The sequence below is a fragment of the Anomalospiza imberbis genome, chromosome 17 (genome assembly GCF_031753505.1).
Source record: "Anomalospiza imberbis isolate Cuckoo-Finch-1a 21T00152 chromosome 17, ASM3175350v1, whole genome shotgun sequence".
Classification (NCBI taxonomy): Eukaryota; Metazoa; Chordata; class Aves; order Passeriformes; family Viduidae; genus Anomalospiza; species Anomalospiza imberbis.
The window spans coordinates 8,304,128-8,322,730 of record NC_089697.1 but is presented as its reverse complement, the minus strand read 5'-3'; the positions used below and the strand labels follow the sequence as shown (position 1 = coordinate 8,322,730).

At 46.4% G+C, this 18,603-nt stretch overlaps 1 protein-coding gene across 6 annotated transcripts; it reads right to left on the bottom strand.

Moving 5' to 3' along the window:
- Positions 1–708: 708 nt before the first annotated feature.
- LOC137484202 (uncharacterized) lies at positions 709–18,133 on the bottom strand. 6 transcript variants are annotated; one of them, XM_068207870.1, is made up of 8 exons: positions 17,833–18,133; positions 7,410–7,589; positions 5,547–5,734; positions 5,397–5,456; positions 4,858–5,205; positions 4,061–4,136; positions 3,540–3,626; positions 710–2,814 (listed from the first exon to the last, which is right to left on the bottom strand). In XM_068207870.1, exons 3-8 carry the CDS (start codon positions 5,719–5,721, stop codon positions 2,367–2,369), a joined length of 1,194 nt encoding a protein of 397 aa, XP_068063971.1. In that variant the 5' UTR covers positions 5,722–5,734; positions 7,410–7,589; positions 17,833–18,133; the 3' UTR covers positions 710–2,366. The 6 variants fall into 6 exon arrangements, with proteins under 6 accessions (XP_068063973.1, XP_068063974.1, XP_068063971.1 ...); XM_068207871.1 differs by lacking the exon at positions 17,833–18,133 and adding an exon at positions 13,223–13,784; XM_068207868.1 differs by lacking the exon at positions 17,833–18,133 and adding an exon at positions 12,394–12,606.
- Positions 18,134–18,603: the final 470 nt, after the last annotated feature.

Genomic DNA, 18,603 nt, shown 5'->3' with positions numbered 1-18,603 from the left:
GACAACTTTTATAGCAGAGAAGCGCCCATTTGAGCGCTGGCTCATTAGTGCTGTGGCTGTGCTGCCCACGGAGATGCAGAGCATCCATCAGCCCACTTACCAGGAGCACTCCTGAATACCAGCAAGAGTGTTAGGCTGGGAAGTTACCTCTGAGGGAGCCACCAATGGGTTTTTCAAGCAGAAAGGTCACCCAGCTCATCGGCTTCTAGGGGAGGTGATTAGAGTGGCGCGTTTCGGGAGACGTGGCACCCCGCGGCAAGTCCAACCCCTGGCTCTTTTTTCTCCCTTGGCTCACAGTAATGATCTGCAGCTCATCACAGGGGGCTCAGCGGGGGAGGACAGCAGCAGCACTTATTTTAATAAATAACATTCATGAGCTGGCTTTCCAGGCTGCAGCTTGGGGAGGGATGTGATGAACACTGGGAGGAGAGACTGAGAGAGACACTGGCACAGGGTAACCAGAGAATCTGTGGCTGCCCCATCCCTGGAAGTGTCCAAGGCCAGGTTGGGCAGGGCTTGGAGGAACCTGGGATAGTGGAAGGTGTCCCTGCCCATGGCAGGGGGTAGAACAAGATGAGCTGTAAGGTTCTGCAGGACAAGGCTGGTTGTGCCTCCTCGATCTTCTCTCTGATAAGTTAACATTAAAATCATTGCCAAGGCATTTCCCTGAGCAGTGATTCCAGCCTAAGACCTGTGGTGGGAAGGTCCCAGGTTTCTGGCAGGACTGGTGTATTTCAAAGTGTCTTTCTTCACTGAGGAGGTTTTGGGGCATTTCTGCTCAGTTTCAGTGTATTTTCCAGGATTGGCTGCACTCTGGGCTCTGAGTGACCACAGCAGACCTGCTGCAGCTGCTGCTCAGGCCAAGGTCCCTACAAAGGAGAAATCATCACCAATGTGGTTTGCAAAATAGTTAGGAGAAGCATTTGCACTGGGAAAATAGAAGGAATATCTTTAGTTGTTACTTCTGCAATTTAACATGGCTGTTAGAAACATCTGATGAAAATAGTGCCAGAAACATTGGCAAGCCTATCCCCCTCCAAAACCAAAATACATCACAGCATTAACCCCACTTTAATGCACGAGCTCAAAAAAAGGCTGAAGGGGAAGGAAAATTCTGAGAATAACACCTTTCTTTTTTTTTCCCTTTCAAAACAACTCCTTTTTTCTCCAATACATTTATTTTGCATTCTTATTTCTCATGTAACTGTGAAGAAATTAAATACTTGAAAACACAACAAAACATAGAAATTAAACCAAATGTTTTGATTAATGCAAAGCCACTGGCATTTCTTTTCCTGAATAATTTAAAAATTAAACTGAGAAAACCAATTCCTTGTCTGAGAAGCCTCTGTAAAAGGGAATGTTTGGTATTTTGCAGCACTTCTGTTAAGTGCTGGACTGGTGTCAGCATCTCATTCTTTTAATGCTTAGAACAATTTTAACCCACCCACACTCCAGCTGTGAATTATTTAGGAAAAGATGTGTCCTTCTAGACCTTCTCTGTAGTCCCTCAGCAAAGTGTCTGGTTGTACTCGGCATTTCTTATCTAGGATAAAAATACTGTATTTAAATAACAGTGACGGTGTCCACAATATGTATATCTTTGAAGCAAAGTTGGGCCATATTTTGTTCTCCATCCCTCACTCTTGTGTCATAAAAATGTAAGGGATTTCTCCTGTATGGAAATAATCTGATCTAAAAAGGAAAATTAATGTAACTTTCATGGGTGACCCCTTCTCTTGTTCAGCAGGCTTTCGTTAGGGAAGACAACTCCTCCAAATAGCTACATTCAAATAGACAGAAAAAAAATCAAGTTATCTTTTTCTGAATGGTTTAAGGTGTCATTTTAATGAGTCTGCCTTTCTGTTAGTGCTGGAAATAAAACATTCACTGTGTGGAAAGAGTAAATATGTTCCCACAGGCAGAATGAGGCAACCAGAGGCAGAGAGAGAGAAAACACAGCCTGTCTGTAGCTGGATTCCCTATCCCAAAGCCAACATTTCTGCATTGTGGAACAAGGCTACCTTTCTGGCTCATTCTTGGACTCAAATGGAGCCCCGAAGCCTTTGAGCACATCATCAGAGTCGCTGAGGTGATTCCATGCACCCACTGTGAGGTTTGCACATAGACTGGATGGGAAAGAAACTTGTAGAGTGCAAAAACCTAGCCAAGCTGGGCCCAGTTCCTGCTCAGTTAATGGAGGCAGAGGTTTGGCAGTGTTTGAGCTGTGTTTAGCACATGGTTTACTTGGGTTGGCTCCCTGGGGGAAATCTACTGAGCAGCAGCTGCTCGGCTCATCTCTCCTGGGAAGGCTGCTCAGGGACACACACAGGAATGGCAGAAGGAGACACCAAATCCCCCGCTCCTCAGAGACATTCTGTCTTAAACTTCTGCCTCAGGGCTTTCTGCACGTTCTGGATCTTCTCTGTGATCACGGTGTCACTGAGGTGATCCCCAAACTTCTGCTTCAGCAGCACCCTGATGATTTTGATGCAGCGTTCATCCATCATGGGCTTCGCCTCCCGGAAGGTGTTGCCCCTGCGCCCCGTGATGGAGTGGCTCTGGATGTAATCAGAGGTGAAGAGTTTGTAGAGCAGAGTCTTGCAGGCTGTGCTGATTTTCTGGTCAAACCTGATGGTCTCTTTGAGCTGCTCCTTGGTGTAGCCATTGAAGAGCTCCACCACCTCACATGGCTGTCGGTGCGGCTCCTCTTGGAAGGACAGGGATTCCAGCCTCTGCACCTTCTTCTTCAGAGAGAGGACATCCTGTTGGAGGTCCAACACCATCCTTTCCAGCTGCTCCATCTTCTCCACCCTGAAAAATTAAAGTTGCTTGTGTAAAGGCAAGAAGACACCATGTCCTCACTGTGGATGTCGCTCCTCCACCCAAGCAGTGATTAGATGCCTCCTGCCAGCAGGGCAGGACAACTCCTCTGACAGAGTATTAACCTTTCCAGCTATTCCTGGGTGAGGAGTAAGGCAGGAGAGAAAAATGTCATGGTCTGGACTTTTCAGTGCTCAGGAATGTTCAGTTTAACCCTCAACTCCCCCTTGGCATGCATACATGGAGACTCTGATGCTCAATTTTCTTCTTAGTTGTAAGGAAAGACATAAAGCCTGTCTTGCAAGTCCCAGGAGACATATATCTGTGGTATTAAACAACAGACTTGTGGGAAATGACAATACAAGAACTATAACTTGAATTTTTTTGCACCCATCTCTTTGCAAGAAAACTGTCCCTAGCATCATTTTATCACTGGATACTGGCCATCAAAGTAATGAGCAATAAAAAAAGGAACACACAACCAAGTTTTGATTGTTATAGGCAAGAGCTTTGTAGTTTCTGCACTGTTTTAGAGCCTTCTTGCATCTCTAAATCCAAGCCCTACAATCAGAAACACCGGGCTTGATTGTAAAGAGATTCAGCAACTTTGGAGTTTAAAATTGCCCCACTTTGTCACCCATCTGTGATCTCACTGCTCACTTTTGTAATGAGAAGGAGAACACAGTTAGGAACAAGAGCCTTCTTTTGCTAATTACCTTTCCACCTCATCAGGACTGAAATTTTTGTGAACCCTCTCGAAGCCATCCATCCCTTGCAAAGCATCAATCTTTCGCTCCTCACGGCTGGAAGAAACAAGCAAGTTAAACAGCACTGTCACAAACAGCTTTGTGCTCATATTCAAATTCATTCCTGAGGAGAATTATCAGGAATTCAAAGCAAAGGCAAAGTCAATTCTGGTTTCATTTGAAACAAGAATAAAATAGACTGAGAGGGAACATGAGGGATTCTCGATGTGGACAAACTCCTCTGCATCCCCCTGGCACACAGATATGGGGGACCTCCCACTGACCCACCATGGAATCAGGACTTCAGAGCACAGGCTCATTTCTCTGCTGTTTGTGCCCACACAAACTCCTGTTATCTTCTGTGCTTTGGGTTTAACCTCCATGAGCATCTATTCAAAGCAAGCACTGTCAGAGAATGGAGACAGTGTGGACAGAAATCAATATGTGTGGTGTGAAACATTCAGGCTCTTTACTGTGCTTTCAGGTGTTACCTGTTCAGACAGATCTGCTGCTGGCACGGGGACAAGATGCCATCTGACTTCCTCTTCACTGGAAGGGCAACATAATCTGCAGCAGGGGTGGGAGACAAGCTGAAGAATCAGCTGTTGAAAAGGTCCTGAACCCCTCTGTCTCCAGAACAGATTATCTAAGCACCCCTGCTAGATTGCATGGCAACACGTTATTCCATTTGCATAACAGTGATCCAGACAGGCTCTCCAGGACTGATCAGTGGGGATTTGTTATTAGAAAAAGGTGGCATCTCAAGGGCTTCTGTTCCAAGTGCAAATGATATGGTGGGGGCAAGGCAAGCAGAGCCAGCTTGTCTCTGGTTGCTGCTGTTAGTCAGCAGGTAAATAAGACACTAGCATATTTTCATAAGTGCATTTAATGGGTGTAGTAGTGGGTGGAAAAATAGGGAAATAGGCAAATCGGAGAAGGTTTGACTAATGGAGACACAGGGCTTTTGGGAATTTCAGTTATTCAGGCATTCATTCATTCATTCAGATTGTCTTTTGGCTTGGGGGGGGAGAACTGCTTGCCCAGGAAATAGCTGGTGCCTGACAGAGCAGAGACCATACACTACATACAGGCATCTCCCTTTAGACAGCCCTCCTGGAACAGATCTCCCAGGTGGAAAGGACCAGGAAATGCCATCTCTAACCTCTGCAGCCCTGAGACAAAGCCCATACAGCCTCAGAGCAAAGCAGAGGTTTTCTGGCTGCTCTGCAAGTCCCTATCCCACCCCTGTCACTCAGGACCAGGCAGCAGAGCCAGAACCCAAGGTTACCTCTGGCAGCTGGACCAGCCCTGTCCTCTTCACTCTGGGAAGTCCCTGGCCCTGGCATGGCCATGGTGATGAAGGTGGATGGAGGTGTGAAGGCACTGGCGGGGTGGGGGGGAGCTGCCAGCGAGCAGGGGCTTCCTGCCACGCTTCCCAGGACACGCCTGTCCTTGATGGAGGAGCTGCTGACATCATGGGGCAGGCTGGCCTCAGCCACCCTCAGCAGTGGCTTTGCAGGATAGGTCCTGTCACTGGGGTATTTCCTGGATGCATTCCCTGGGGTCCATTTTGGAAAGGTTTTCCTGGATTTTTTTGGTGGGGACGGCATCATGCTGTGGACAGCTGGTTCTTCTTCTGAAAGGAAGGGAGATACTCAGGATGAGCAACGAGGCAGCAATATGTGTGTCTTCTACTCCCACTCAGTGTTTTGTACACTGATTGCAATGATGTGAAATTTATGATGGGACTACAACATGTTCAGCATCCTCCCACCCAAAAAGCCCCATGGAAGTTGAAAGGTGCAATTTTCAAAAGTCCTTACTCACTTAACTTCTCCAGGAATTGTCGATTTTCCAGTAGCTTCTTCTCCAAAATACCTTTATGCTCTGTAGGAAGAGAAGATCTTTCAGCCCTAAACTCCTTCTGCTCCTAAGCAGCCCCAAATTGTAAACCCAGGCCAGGGGGGTGTCACTTACCACTTATGCCTTCCACCACACCCCAGTACAGCCCACTGAATCCAGGGCAGCGGGCCAGGACCTGCTCCCCCAAGGTGTAGAGGTGGAAGGGCTTGCGGGGCTCCTTGATGTTCTCGATGTTGATGACCCGGCTGCCGTCGGGCCAGCTGATGAGCACGTAGAGCTTAGCTGACATCAGGGCTGCCCACCTGGAGCAGAGGGACAGTATGGGAATGTCACCACAGGGGTTTGGGCTCTCCTGTGGGTGGGAGTGTTCACAAGCTGTGCTTTCCCCAGGCCAGCACAACCTGCAGCTATAAAATACTTGGCCTTACATTTTCTCTACCAGTTATTTCTCTGTTCCCATTCCCACCCCTCTGAGCTTGCCTCATTCTAAAGCCCTTTGCTAGGAGGCTGTCTTGGGTCTGACTGAGCACAGCACCACATGCCTTCAGTGCATCCAAGTGTCCTTTGCAGTGACAGCCATGCCAGGTCTCACCTGGGATCAGGCAGGGCTAGCCCTCAGAGCTGACACTTTGAGCAGATGCTGAACAAGCCCTGAGCAGACACAGGCTGGTTCCTCTGCCCCTGTGAACCATCACAGCTCAAATTACTTCAGTGGATCTCCAGCAGTTTGCTCCAGTGCAGGGCTGTGTCTGTGTGATATCAAGGCAGTGCAGAGAAGAGACTCAAAAAGACCCAGTGGTATTCCAGGAAATTATAATTTTCTTGCCTGCACAATTATTTCCCCCAGTAAGCATCAAAATGCTTTTATAAGGAAGACAGAAAATTCCCTTCACTTCACCCATGGGGAAACTGAGGCACGGACCAGTGACAGGTAAGTCTAAGGCAGTCAAGCAACAAAGCTGCAAGGAGCTGGATCCTAAGTCCAGGCCCACGGTTCTGCCCACTGACCTTTCCCTTTCTGGCCCTGGAGCTGCAGACTTCCATCACCGGAGAAACTGGAGAGCCAGGCTGGTGGTGATTTCCAAAACCTCCCGTGCCAGAGGAGCAGCTGAGGAGCCGAGGGCTGCTGAGCTCAGGAGCAGTTTCTTTCCAGCTCCTAAGGGCCCTGGCAGCATCACCCCAGTCCTGCCTGCTCTGTTCGGCAGCAGGATTTGGCAGAAGGGTTCTGGGGACAGGGCTGAGCCCATGTGCTGTGCACCAAGTGAAGAAAGGCCACAGTGTCCAAAGAAGATGGGAAGAAGCTGGGGCAGGCAGAGGAGAGTTGGAGTTGGCAGAAAAGGCAGCTAGGACCCAATTTATTCCTGTTTCTTGTTTTGTCTCCATACCCCTATTAAAGTTCTGCCTGGATTTGATTCCTCTCACTTGGAATGTTCAAATTCACCCTGGAGAAAGTTCTCCTTCCCTATCTCAGCCACCATCAGCTGCAGCAAAGTGCCCTGCAGGAACCGTAACTCTCCCCAAACCTGCCAGTCTGCCCTGCTGGCACAGTCTCACGCCTGGTTTTCTCCAGCCCTTTTCTCCTGACTGATACACACCCTGGCATTGATTTTTTTTATCAGGAAGAACCATATACAAATGATCTGTGTGCCTGTCTCCCCACATCCCTTCCCTGAAACAGGCAGCTACCCCCAGCCCTCTCCCAAACACAGGGAAGCCTACAGAGCAGAAACTCGGATAAATGCATAGCTGAGCCCTCTCCCTCTCAGAAACAGAGCTCCACATTCCAGACAGCAAACAATCCCAGCCCAAACAGCTCTCTAGAGGGGTTTTCCTTTAACATTTAAAGAAAACACACTGATCTTCCTTCTCCAAACCAGTTGTTCATTTACCCTTATGAATGCAACAAAACTACACAAACACAAAAACAGAGAGAGAAAAAAAGAGGGAGATCACAATCCTGATAGCAACAGAGCTTGCCTGGTTAGCACTGCTCCAGGTGTTGAGTCTTGCAAGATGTCTCCTGTCTCTCCAGGTCTCTGCTGCCTGCTCCAGGAGAGGAGGTGACCAGACACTTCCTTGTCCTGGGCTTGTCCCTTCACCACAGGTCCTTGTCAGGTCTCCTTTGTCGGCTTGGAAAGCTCCCACCTGCTGTCCCCACTGCAAAGGAAAAAAAGAGCTTTTGCTTTCTTTTGTTCTGGTTGTTTCGTTTCAGCATTATTATTCCTGTTCTTTTCCCATATACATATATTATTTTTTTTCCTTAGCTTGTTTCAGGTCTGTTTCTTACAGGGAGAGAGAGCAAAAGAGAAGAGAAAAAGCCTTGGGTTTTTTGGAGCATGAATAAACCTTGCATTTCCATGAGTTATTCATGAATAATTCATGAAAATGCATGATTAATTCAGGTTCATGAATTATTCAGGAATAATTCTCGAACATTCCTGGTTAATTCATGCTCACACAGCGAGTGAGTCAGGCTCTAGGGCTTGGAGAATTCCTTTCTCCCTGAGACAGGAGAAGAGAGGCTTAGAGAAGCTGCATTGTGCACTTGCTGTTTACTGCCTCTGAGAAGAGAACATATTTTGGGCCCTTTTTGAAACAAGGACTTGAAGAAAATTGAAATGCCTGCAGCCTCCTGCCCACGGAGGAATAACAGCACCAAAAAAAAAAAAAATTTAAAAAGAGAGAAAGAAATTGGACTTGCTCACAGAGGAAAGCCTGGCAGCAAGTTTTATCCTCTTTCAAAGCATCTTTCTACCCCCACCTCCCTGGTTAGGATACAGCTCACTGCTTCAGTTTTTACCTGCTGTGCAAAAAAAAAAAGGACCATCCACATGGGTTTCTGCTTGAGGAGTCAAAGGGAATTCCCATGCCTCGTGCCCATCTGTCCCTCTGTGTGTGTGTGTGTGCACAGTGTCTTCTCCCAGGTAACAACCAACAGGACAAGAGGAAGCAGCCTCAAGTTGCTCCAGGGGAGGCTTAGATTGGATATTAGGAAAATTTCCTCACCAAAGAGTTGTCCAGCAGTGGCACAGGCTGCCCAGGGCACAGGAGTCACCATCTCTGGAGGCATTTAAAAGAAGTGTGGATTTGGCCCCTGGGGACATGGTTTAGTGGTGAGCTTGGCAGTTCTGGGGGAATGGTTGGACTCCATGAACTTTGAGATCTTTTCCAAGCTAAACAATTCTTGCAAAGCTCCTTGACTCAGTGTCCCAGCCAGGGTGAGCACTGGTTGTGGCACTGGGCTCAGCATGTCAGGCCTGGTGCTCACACCAGTGCAGACTTCAAGCTAGCCATGCTGGCCTCTGTGCTTCTCCCAAAAATATCACTGCTGCAGCACCTGGGGTTCCCCAATACTGGGCTTTTTATCCCTACTGCATGGAGGATCACATGGCATGGCAAAGGATGGATCCCATGTGCCATCCAACCTGCCACTATCTAGGCTGGACACCAGCAGGGGAAGGTGCAGTGCATTGCCTGCAGAACCCAACCAGCCATCCTACCCCAGCCACTGGATGAGATGGAAAAACAGGTGGGGAGTGACTCCAAACAGCCCTGTCTGGTTTATCTTAACCAAAAACAGCACTGGGGGTTGCTGGGAGAAAGGGAGAATTCACATGCTCAGTGTCACATTGGAAAAGGACCTTGATTAGATTCACAGAGCAAGAAAAATTCTGCATCTCTGATTTGCAGTATTTGCTGCTAAAAAATACACCTGTCAGCCCAGGTAAAAGCAGATGTTCAATAGAGAGCTGGTTGGGATTAGGTAACAAGCAGAAATGAATAGAAAAGCTATAGAAAATATATGTGACTTCTGCGTTGTTCTGAATGATGTTGCTCAAGACTGAGCTGCATTATAATAAGAAATGGAAAAGCAACAATGAGAAAAATAATAGACGTACACAACAATGGAGATGAGATTGGATTCTGGTTTGAGGCAGGACTTGGTTCCAATAAAATCTGCCGGGGAAGAGGGCTGGTTTAAACTAGCATTGTTTGCTTTCCTTTGAAGAACAACAATATCCAAAACATAACAGATGAATATTCCTGGGGTAGAGATTGGTAATTCAACTGCAAACCACAGGAGAGGAAGGATTGCAGGAACCACAAAAGAAAGACAAATTGTAGTTTCATCAAACAACAGAAAAGTCAAGTGCCTGTATATAAATATACAGCGTTTGTGTTGAATTATCCCAGGAAAATGCAAGTCTGAAGTAAATCCCAGGTGTTTGACTTCATGAAAATTAGCAAGCCCTGATTAGATTTCCTTCCCAGTTGGTGAATATGAAATCCCTGGGCAGATGCCTCAGTTCCGGGTGGAGGTAGAGTTACTGTATTCAGGAACCTCTCCTCTGCATCTCCCATTTTTTTGAAAACAAGTCCACACGGTGGCCCCAGTGCCAGCACATGTCACCCTCTGAGCTGCACTCGCTGAGATTTAGATTTCAGCCACAACTGAAGACCAACAAAGACTCCTTTGTGACCATACTCAGAGATAGAGCCCAGAACAGCGTTCAGCAGATGTCTGAGCACTGCCCGGGTCTTTATCAGAACAATCTTAATTGATGTTGGAAGGGCTTTAAAGTGCAAACACAGGTGGTTTTAATTCCCTTTCTCACTTAACCTCGGCAATGTAGCTCTTCTTTTGGCTGAGTCAGCAGCCCAGTCATAGAATCCTAGAATGGTTTGGGTTAGTAAGGAACTTAATGACCATCTCATTCCATCCCCCCACCTTCCACTATGCCAGGTTGCTCCAAACCCTGTCCAATTGGCCTGGAACACCTCCAGGGATGGGGCAGCCACAGCTTCTCTGGGCAGCCTGTACCAGGGCCTTACCAACCTCACAGAAAAGAATTTCTTCCCAATATCCATCTAAACCTGCCCTCTGTCAGGCTGGCTGAACCCATTCCCCCTTGTTCTGTCACTCCAGACCCTTGTCCAAAGTTCCTCTCCAGGTCTCCTCAAGCACCTTCAGGCATTGGAAGGAGCTCAAAGGTGTCCCTGGAGCTTTCTCTTCTCCAAGCTGAACTGTCCCAGCTCTCTCAGCCTGTTTCCAGAGCAGAGCTGCTCCAGCCCTTTGATCTTCACAGCCTCCTCTGGACTGGCTCCAGCAGCTCCACATCCTTCACCAACTCCAGCAAGCAGCCAGAGTTCAATAACTGAGAGACAAGAGCTACATGGTTCATTAATTTTTATCAACACAAGGAAATGACACAGGAATCCTCAAGCCCTGTGGTTCTCTGAGACCAGCTCTGCATCCCTCCCAGGCTGCCGGGAGAAGGGGAGGGCATCACCAGGAGGGATCAGCACTGCCAGGGCAAAGGGTGGACAGAGATCCTGCCCTGTGTGGGCTGGCAGGGTGGCTGATGGAGTCATAAGGATGGATCTGGGGGACGGTTTCGTATTCCACGAGGACAAATTCTGGAGTGTAGGCACTGTCTGTACCAGAGAACGACCACCCGGTGGCATTTTGCATTTGTAATGAAACAAGTACAAGTCCTACCTCTGCCTGCGTTCCCAGGAACAGTGAAATACAATCCGGGCTAATGAGGCAGGAGTTAACTGCATTTTAATTAAAGATTGTCTCTTTTCTAACAGGCCAGAAAGAAGCTCAATTACACAGAATGGGGAGCAAAGCCACCATGAGGGTCAGCAGCCAGCTAGACCCTGCAAGTCCTACCTACCACAATTTGTTAAATGCGTTCCTGGGGTGGAGCTCTGCCCTGTTATTCCTCATGTGACAGGGACCAGAAAACAATGAGAAAATCAGAACCTAAATGCACCAGGCACAGCTTTGCAATGGGTTCTGCAGAGAGTCCACTGGCTGTAAGGGCTTCCCATTTACCTAATGCAAATTCTTATTCCTTCTCTATAATTGCCCTGAATTAATTAAGATATTTTTAGAGCACAAGGTATTTTATTTCTCTTCAGAAAAGGGTTTCCCCTTTGTAATCCCATTCCAAATCCCCTTTCTTTTAACCGTAGCAGCTTCCCACCATTTTGCAAATCCTTTTTCTTTCAAGCTCTCTGTATTTATTAAACCTTTGTGCTCTACAGTATCTGTTTCCTTATCTGCTTGGCTGGCTGATTTCTTGGGGTTCCTTTGTGAGCTTGGCAGTGAGATAGCAGCAGCACAGTTAGGGAAAAAAAAAGGTGGGGGAAAGATCACACAAAATAAAAGAAGGAAGGAGCCTTAATGGACAGCAGCAATACACAACAGTTTTCAAATATCCCCAAACCTTTTTCTGATTGTGTCAAGTATTTAGCATTAGCCTCTTTTTAGTATTCAAGGGGACATGAAGGGGACTAGCAGGAATTAACCAAACTAAGGAGGTACCAGAAATTAAATAGATTATTTCCATGAAACTGAAAAGGAAGAAAGTATTTTACATTGCAATTACAGCTGAAGGTACCTGGGAAATATCAACCTGCTTAACTTCAGGTATCTCAGCAGCTCCTGAGAAAGTGGCAGGATTGATCACACCTTTTCAATAAAGCACAGGCTTTAGTGCCAAAAAATCAGGGCCAAAAGGCAGGAAAAAAGCCCCTTAATGTTTTACTTAGTAACAAGCCCCACTGAGAGGGATCCCAGCACATCATCTCAGCTAAGGGAGGAAATAACACAGCAAGAAAGGGCTGATGTGGACAATTCATCTCATCACATCCCGGGGGCTCACCACCCTTTTCCACACCATTCCTGGATGGAAAGCTGCTGCAGGGACCTGAGGTCGGTGCTTGGGAGCAGCAAATCCGAGTGTTGAGCAGGCAGGGTGCCAGGAGCTGCTCCTGCTCCTCCTCTGAGTCACTGCCCCGTTACCACGAGCACCTGAGAGCAGCTCCAGCACCGAGAGAACGTCTTGTTTCCTGTTACTCCAGCAGCACAACTCTGATTTCACATTCTCCCCCTGCTGCTAATTAATTAAATAAAATCAAGAGCACGTTAGCAGATGCAGAAGGGACTCACCAGTTGGCACACACTGCCTCCAGCCCCCTCCACAGCATCCCTGTGGAACAGAGCTCTTTTTCCTCAGCATTTCAGGGCTGGTGTTCCCCCTCTCCCAGTTTTTGCCCTGTTTCTGGCAGAAGGTACAAAAAGAAGTTGCTTGCATTAGGAGGGAATATGTTTTGGGCTGATTTTGGACAAGAAGCCGGGTGGGGCCTCATCCCTCTCCCTGGTGCCTTGGGTGCCACACTTGGGCTGCAGAAAGTGGGAGTTTCTGCAGCAGCACCCGATCCTCTGCCAAAAAGCATTAAACCCTCTGATTTCATCTCACAGCACTAATTTCTTCTCACAGGGCCTTTGATGCTGCTGAATAACTCATTAAACTCCCTCTAACCCGTCACAGCTTTGGCTGAGGGTACAGGGCCCTTGCAGGCCCGGGTGCCTCTTGCCACCTCGGTGCCACCACGCAGGCAGCATGTGGCAGGTTGGTCTCATCCAGGACACCATCCACAGGGATGCAAAGAGAATGGAAAGCTCTGTCAAACATGCTGTAAAATCAAGCAGAGAAATTGTCCTTGACCAGCTGTCTCTCCAGGCCCTGCTTCCAGGGCTGGCACCAGCAAATGGGCTCTTGCGTGAATAGATCTGTCAAAGCCCATGGGAGCAATTCCCAACCCAGCCCTGCCTAATCGAAGTGGCATCATTTTGGTACCTGACTACTTCAAAGGTGAAAGCATATTCTCTCTAATTTGCTAAATTGACAAATTTACTCCTCTCAGGAGACAGTCTCATTTCCATCTTCTACCTCTTTAGCTTTGTACACTCAGTCCATAACATGAAAAGATTTTACTTTAATTTCTTCTCCAGGAAAGAAGTCATTGATCTTTTATTTGTGGCACTTTAATTTGGCACGTTGACTACAAAAATCCACTGCTCATCACATCGAAGGCTGATCTAATAGTGCCAATTACTCCAGCAATGGAGATCTTTAGAGAGATGGGTGGAAGGCACAGGATCAAAATGGATGGGTCTTCTCAGAGGAAGAAGCAGAATCTGGGAAGACAGCACAGCTTTAAAATAGGATATCTGCTGTGCATGGCAAGACAAAACACAACCCATTCCTCATCCTGTCTCTGGATGTGATTCAACCCACTCATCCCTAGCTCTGGAAGTGTGGTGCAGAGTCTGGTCCTCACTCCCCTGGCAAATGACAGAGCTGAGCTGATCTCAGCCTGGAATCCCTGTGGATTGACAGCAAGGACTGCTACAAGATGTAACTCGTGTTTGTAACAAGCACAGCATCCACTGGCAGGGAATGTTTTGCTCTTCATCCTTCCCACTCTCCAGGTATTTTTCTAGGAAATTTCACTCTCTAGTGTGGATAAAGCAGTAGAGATGGAAGGTTCTGTGTGCCCCAAAAAGCCATCAGCCTGCTCATCCCACAGCTCTCCCACTCACAGCCAAGAGTTCTCTGCAGAGCAGGCAGCAAACTGGTCACAGTAAAAGCACAGTAAAAAATATGTACTAAGGTCACAATGAAAAATCCTCTGCTAAGCCTTCTTTAGTGTCTCTCAACTCCTAATTCTGATTGTAAAATGCTATTTAGGAAGATCAGACTGATCAAAATCAGGACATTTTTGTGGATTTTTGTAAAAATGCTTTTTGAAGCTTTAAGATGGAGGGATTTTCACTGAAGTCATTATTCCTCTTAAAGTTTTCCGGCATCCTGTTGTTTTGACTTTCCACTTTTATCTCCTGCCAACTTTTACCTGCCCAGAGCCAATTGTTTTGCTGACAGCTGCCATGCCCATGTGCCATTTGCTGAGTATCACCTGCATGAGGCCTCAGGTGCTCACTAAGGAAAACTCACTCCATCATATTTGTTGCAGAACCAGGGAAGATCTTGCTTGCTCAGTTGGGCAGTGGAAGAGTTTTCTATTCAAACCTACTCTGTGTGGCATCGCTGATATATTTTTGACTCAGAGAAATCTGTTTATCTTCTGCTCTTAAATAAGGATAGAGGAGCTCCATGAGCAACACCACGGCAGAGGAAACACAAACAGACTGTTACTCAAACACCATCTCTGAAGGGATTGTGCTCTGCTTTTCAGATGAGATTAAGAGCTCAATTACAGTAGAGAAAGAGGCTTTCATTAAATCACACATAGAACATAATAAGGACAAATTACAAAGCTTCAGAAGCAAATTGTGTCAGACTGCTGGCTAAGGAGACCCTTTAGGGGAGGCCTTCAGTGGTTTCTCCTGCCCTTCTGAAGAAATGAGTCCTACACACCTCATCTCACCACGTTTTTGAGGAAAGCTCACAACCAGAATCCTATGGGGCATCCAATTCTTTGAATGCCTCTCTTCCAGCGGCAGAGATGAGCAGTATAAGAAACTACCCCCTCATGTTTGTAATGAGTGGGGTGAAGCCTCGGGTTAGTGCTGATGTGCACAGTTTAGAAGTGCAATAGTTTGTTCTGCTAACACAGGAAAAGCCCAGAAGCTCAGTGTTGGCTCAGTCCCATATTGGTAAGAGGAGATGACATGTGGAGTTTAAAGAATTTTAAGGCCCAGCAGCTAAGGGATGAATCAACTACCTCAAGCCAGACCCTGGACATAACTGTTTAATTCCAGCATTCCTGCCAGGCTCTCCTGTCTGCAAAAGCCTCCACCAAGAAACCTGCTGATAAGGAGGTGAGGAAAGAACACATTCAAGCCCCTGACACAGAGGAGGGAGCTCAGAGACCCTCAAGCCAGAGAGATCCCTCCCTGAGCAGCCAGGCCGCCCAAACTTTCAAAATCAAAGCTCCAGTGTGCAAATCCCAGGCACACAAACCACAGGCAGAAATACCCACTGGCCTCTGGATTTGCAGGTGACTGTACAAGTGTGAACCTGGAGCTGAGGGATTGGATGCTTTTCCCTCCCCAGAAAGCCAAGGCACTGCATGGCAGAGCTCAAAGTGGACAGCAAAGGGTTACAGGGCTGCCCAGAATCCTGCACCTGGGAAAGGGGAAGTCCTGGTTCAGTCACAGAGTTGTCACCACTTGATTTTGTTCCCTTGTTATTCTGCTCTCCTGGAATATATTATGGTTAATTAAAGGCAGTTAGCTAATTGGATTGTAAGCAGGTGCTGGTAAAAAAAAAAAAAAAAACAAGCCACTGTTCCCCTTTGAAATGCCAGACAGGAGATTCATTGAAATTCCCTTTGAAAAGACATCCCCAAACCTCCTAATCTGTTGATGAAAACAGTCGAGGAAAAGTCAAGGAAAAAAGAACAATGTTTTTCAGGAGGTTTCACAACTCAGGCAACTGCAACCCCCATCAAGCATTAGGATTGAGAATTCTCATTCCCACACCAGGAAACCTTTCAAAGATTCATAAACTTTCATTGAAAAGCAGTGCCAGAATGCACAAAGTTGAACAACAATCCCATGAAGACATAATATTTCCATCAAGGCCGGGATGAGATGAGCAGGAGAAGATGACTGGGGCTCTTCAGAAGCCAGACCTCAGAGCTGAGACAGGATTTAATCCTGATATCCCTCTAGTCATCCAAAAAAGGATCAGGACATGTGAGGGAGCTCAGAAAGCCAGAGTGCTCAAAACAGCAGCATGTACAGAGAAGGAAGAAGGGAAAATACAGCTGGATACTTCCTAATGCTCTTCTTTGGACTGACCTGGTGTCTAGTGCAGTGAGTCACAGAAAACTTGCTCAAAACATAGGTGGCAGAACTGAAAATGCTCACTGGTAAGCAACAGAAAAAATTAAGAGCATATAGAAGTGAGAGTAGTCACAAGGACCTGGAGAAGAAAGAACCCCAAAAGGCCAGACATGATGTAATATCATGCATAATGAGGGTAAAGTACATGTTGCTATTCATCATGTATCCAAAGAATGATAGAATAGTTTGGGTTGGAAGGGACCTTTAAAAGTCATCTGGAATGACAGGATTGATAGCAAGAGAAAAACAGTATCTTAACTGCCAGTATCTTAACTTTAATCTTTGAACTAAAGATTTATCAATAACTAATGCTGTCTGCCACTGAGGGGCACACTAAACCAGAATCCCTCCACGCCAGTTTTCCCATGCTGTGCTATCAGAGCTCTCCATGCTCCCCAGCTCCTGCAGGAACTGGACTTTGTGATGTGACCCCAGCACACGTGAAGCACCACCTTAGAGAAGACCAGCACCCCTTCTACAAAATAAGGCAGTTTCTACCTGAACATCAAGCAACACTAAACTTCTCTGGGAAGCACTGGGTGCAGGGTAATCAGGGACAGAAAAGGGATGTGTCTGTGGAGCAGAGGGCTGGTTTAAATTCTCATTAGGTTGTTAACAGCGGGTTTCATTAGTCTGCCTACAGACAATCATAATTACTTAGTGGCTACTGCAGGGTGAAAAGCCATTTCAGTTTATTAACATTATCAGAGCTGAAAACCTGTCAGTGAAATTATTTTTAAAGTAGCTTGTAAAGTTTGTCTCTTCTCGAAGAACTGTCAGACTGATAGACCGGGGTGAGACATTTATGCCCCAATAAAAGGGATTTTGAATGCAGTTTAATAGCACTTGAAATGTTCTGCTCTGAGAAACTGTCCCCAAAGTCCAGGTGGACCTTTCTCCATTGGAACTCATAGAAATTTGTAGAAGCTATAACTTTGGCATTAATTTTACAGGAGCATTTATAGCCCAAGGGTTAAGACCAAAGCCATAAAATGCTGCTCAAGCCCTGGGCTTTCTCAAACCAGAGGTAAACTTGTATCTAAAGGTCTGTCTGGAGCCCAGGACTACTAAATTTGCTCTAGTAGAATTCTGTTATAAAGCTTAGCCTGCAATGAAGGTAGATTTTAATCTCAGCTTAGTTAAATATTCCCCCTAACCAGGATAAATTATAATTTCCCCACTATAATTCATTATTTGTCCACTCCTAATTACTCTTTCTTCTTGCCCTAAGCACCATCCTTATTCATACAATAGATTTGATGGCTCCCATTAAATTTATTATTCTACAGACATATGTTGGATTAAAGTTTACCTGAATGAGAGCTTTATCCAGCTCCTGCCAGAGCTAATGGAGAAGATATTTCAGTTTATTCAAAGCAGTTGTTATCTCAGAAAGAGGATCATGCTTAAATTAAAGTTCTGCCAGAAACAGTATTCCTTTGTTTCCCCCAACCATTCACTAAAAGCCCTCAGTCACTTAAGAGCTTTTTAAATAATTTCCAGTATTCACTACATGGCCAATTATTAAGAGAGCTCTGACCCTGCAGTGCAGTTAATGACCATCTCTGACATATTTCTTACATGTATTTTTTTTCCACATTTCCTTCAACAGCAGCTAACCAGGTGCCTTGCACTTTTTGTCTCCTGTTTAATCCATTTACTCTCATCCTCCATGGCACAGCACACGATGTTTCCACAAAACCAGCCTGCACCAGCCTCTATTTCACAACTCACCCATAAAATCCCAATCTTTTACACTTCCACTTCTTCATCTTCCCATTTACAGAGGGGAGTCAAGGTCAGCCAGATGCAAACGAGGTGTTTGAAGCTGAGGTGTGATGAGGCAGTGATTGCTTGATGAGCCCAGGAGGAGGAAAGGTCTTGGCTGTGCCTTGGTTCTTAAATAATCCTCAGTTGTGCAGGAAAATTAAGGACAGAGCAGTGATGCTCCTCTGACCAGTTTCCCCACGGCATTGTTCCTGTCACAAAGTCAAAGACAGGCAGGTCACACATATTCTTTTACTCTGACTCCTGCTAGCATAGGAAAAAAATATAATTATTTGGGATTTTCATTGTGTGAGCTCAGGATTCCCCACGCTCTTGCAAAGGGGGAATGTTCATCAGGCAAAGGATAGGGAGAAGGAGCCTCAAATTGTCCAAAATCCCAGTAAAATACTTTATCCTATGGAACCCTTCACCAAAGCTGGTCACACTTCAGGCCCTTTATACACCGATTTCCTGATGTGCATCTCCCAGCGGGGTGTTCCCACTGCTCCAGGGACCCAACACAAACCTTACAGCCCCACACAAACACACCCCAAGGAGCTGCACCCTTCCCTCCAAACCTGGGTACCTGCCACAGCCACCTCTGTGCTGATCTGAGCCTGTTTCTCCCCAAAACAAGGTGCTCCATTTATCCTTGAAAAAGATAAAGGATAAGATAAAGGATGTGAACCTTGAAAAGATCGAGAACAGCATCCTTGTCTTCTTCAAAACAGCCATCAT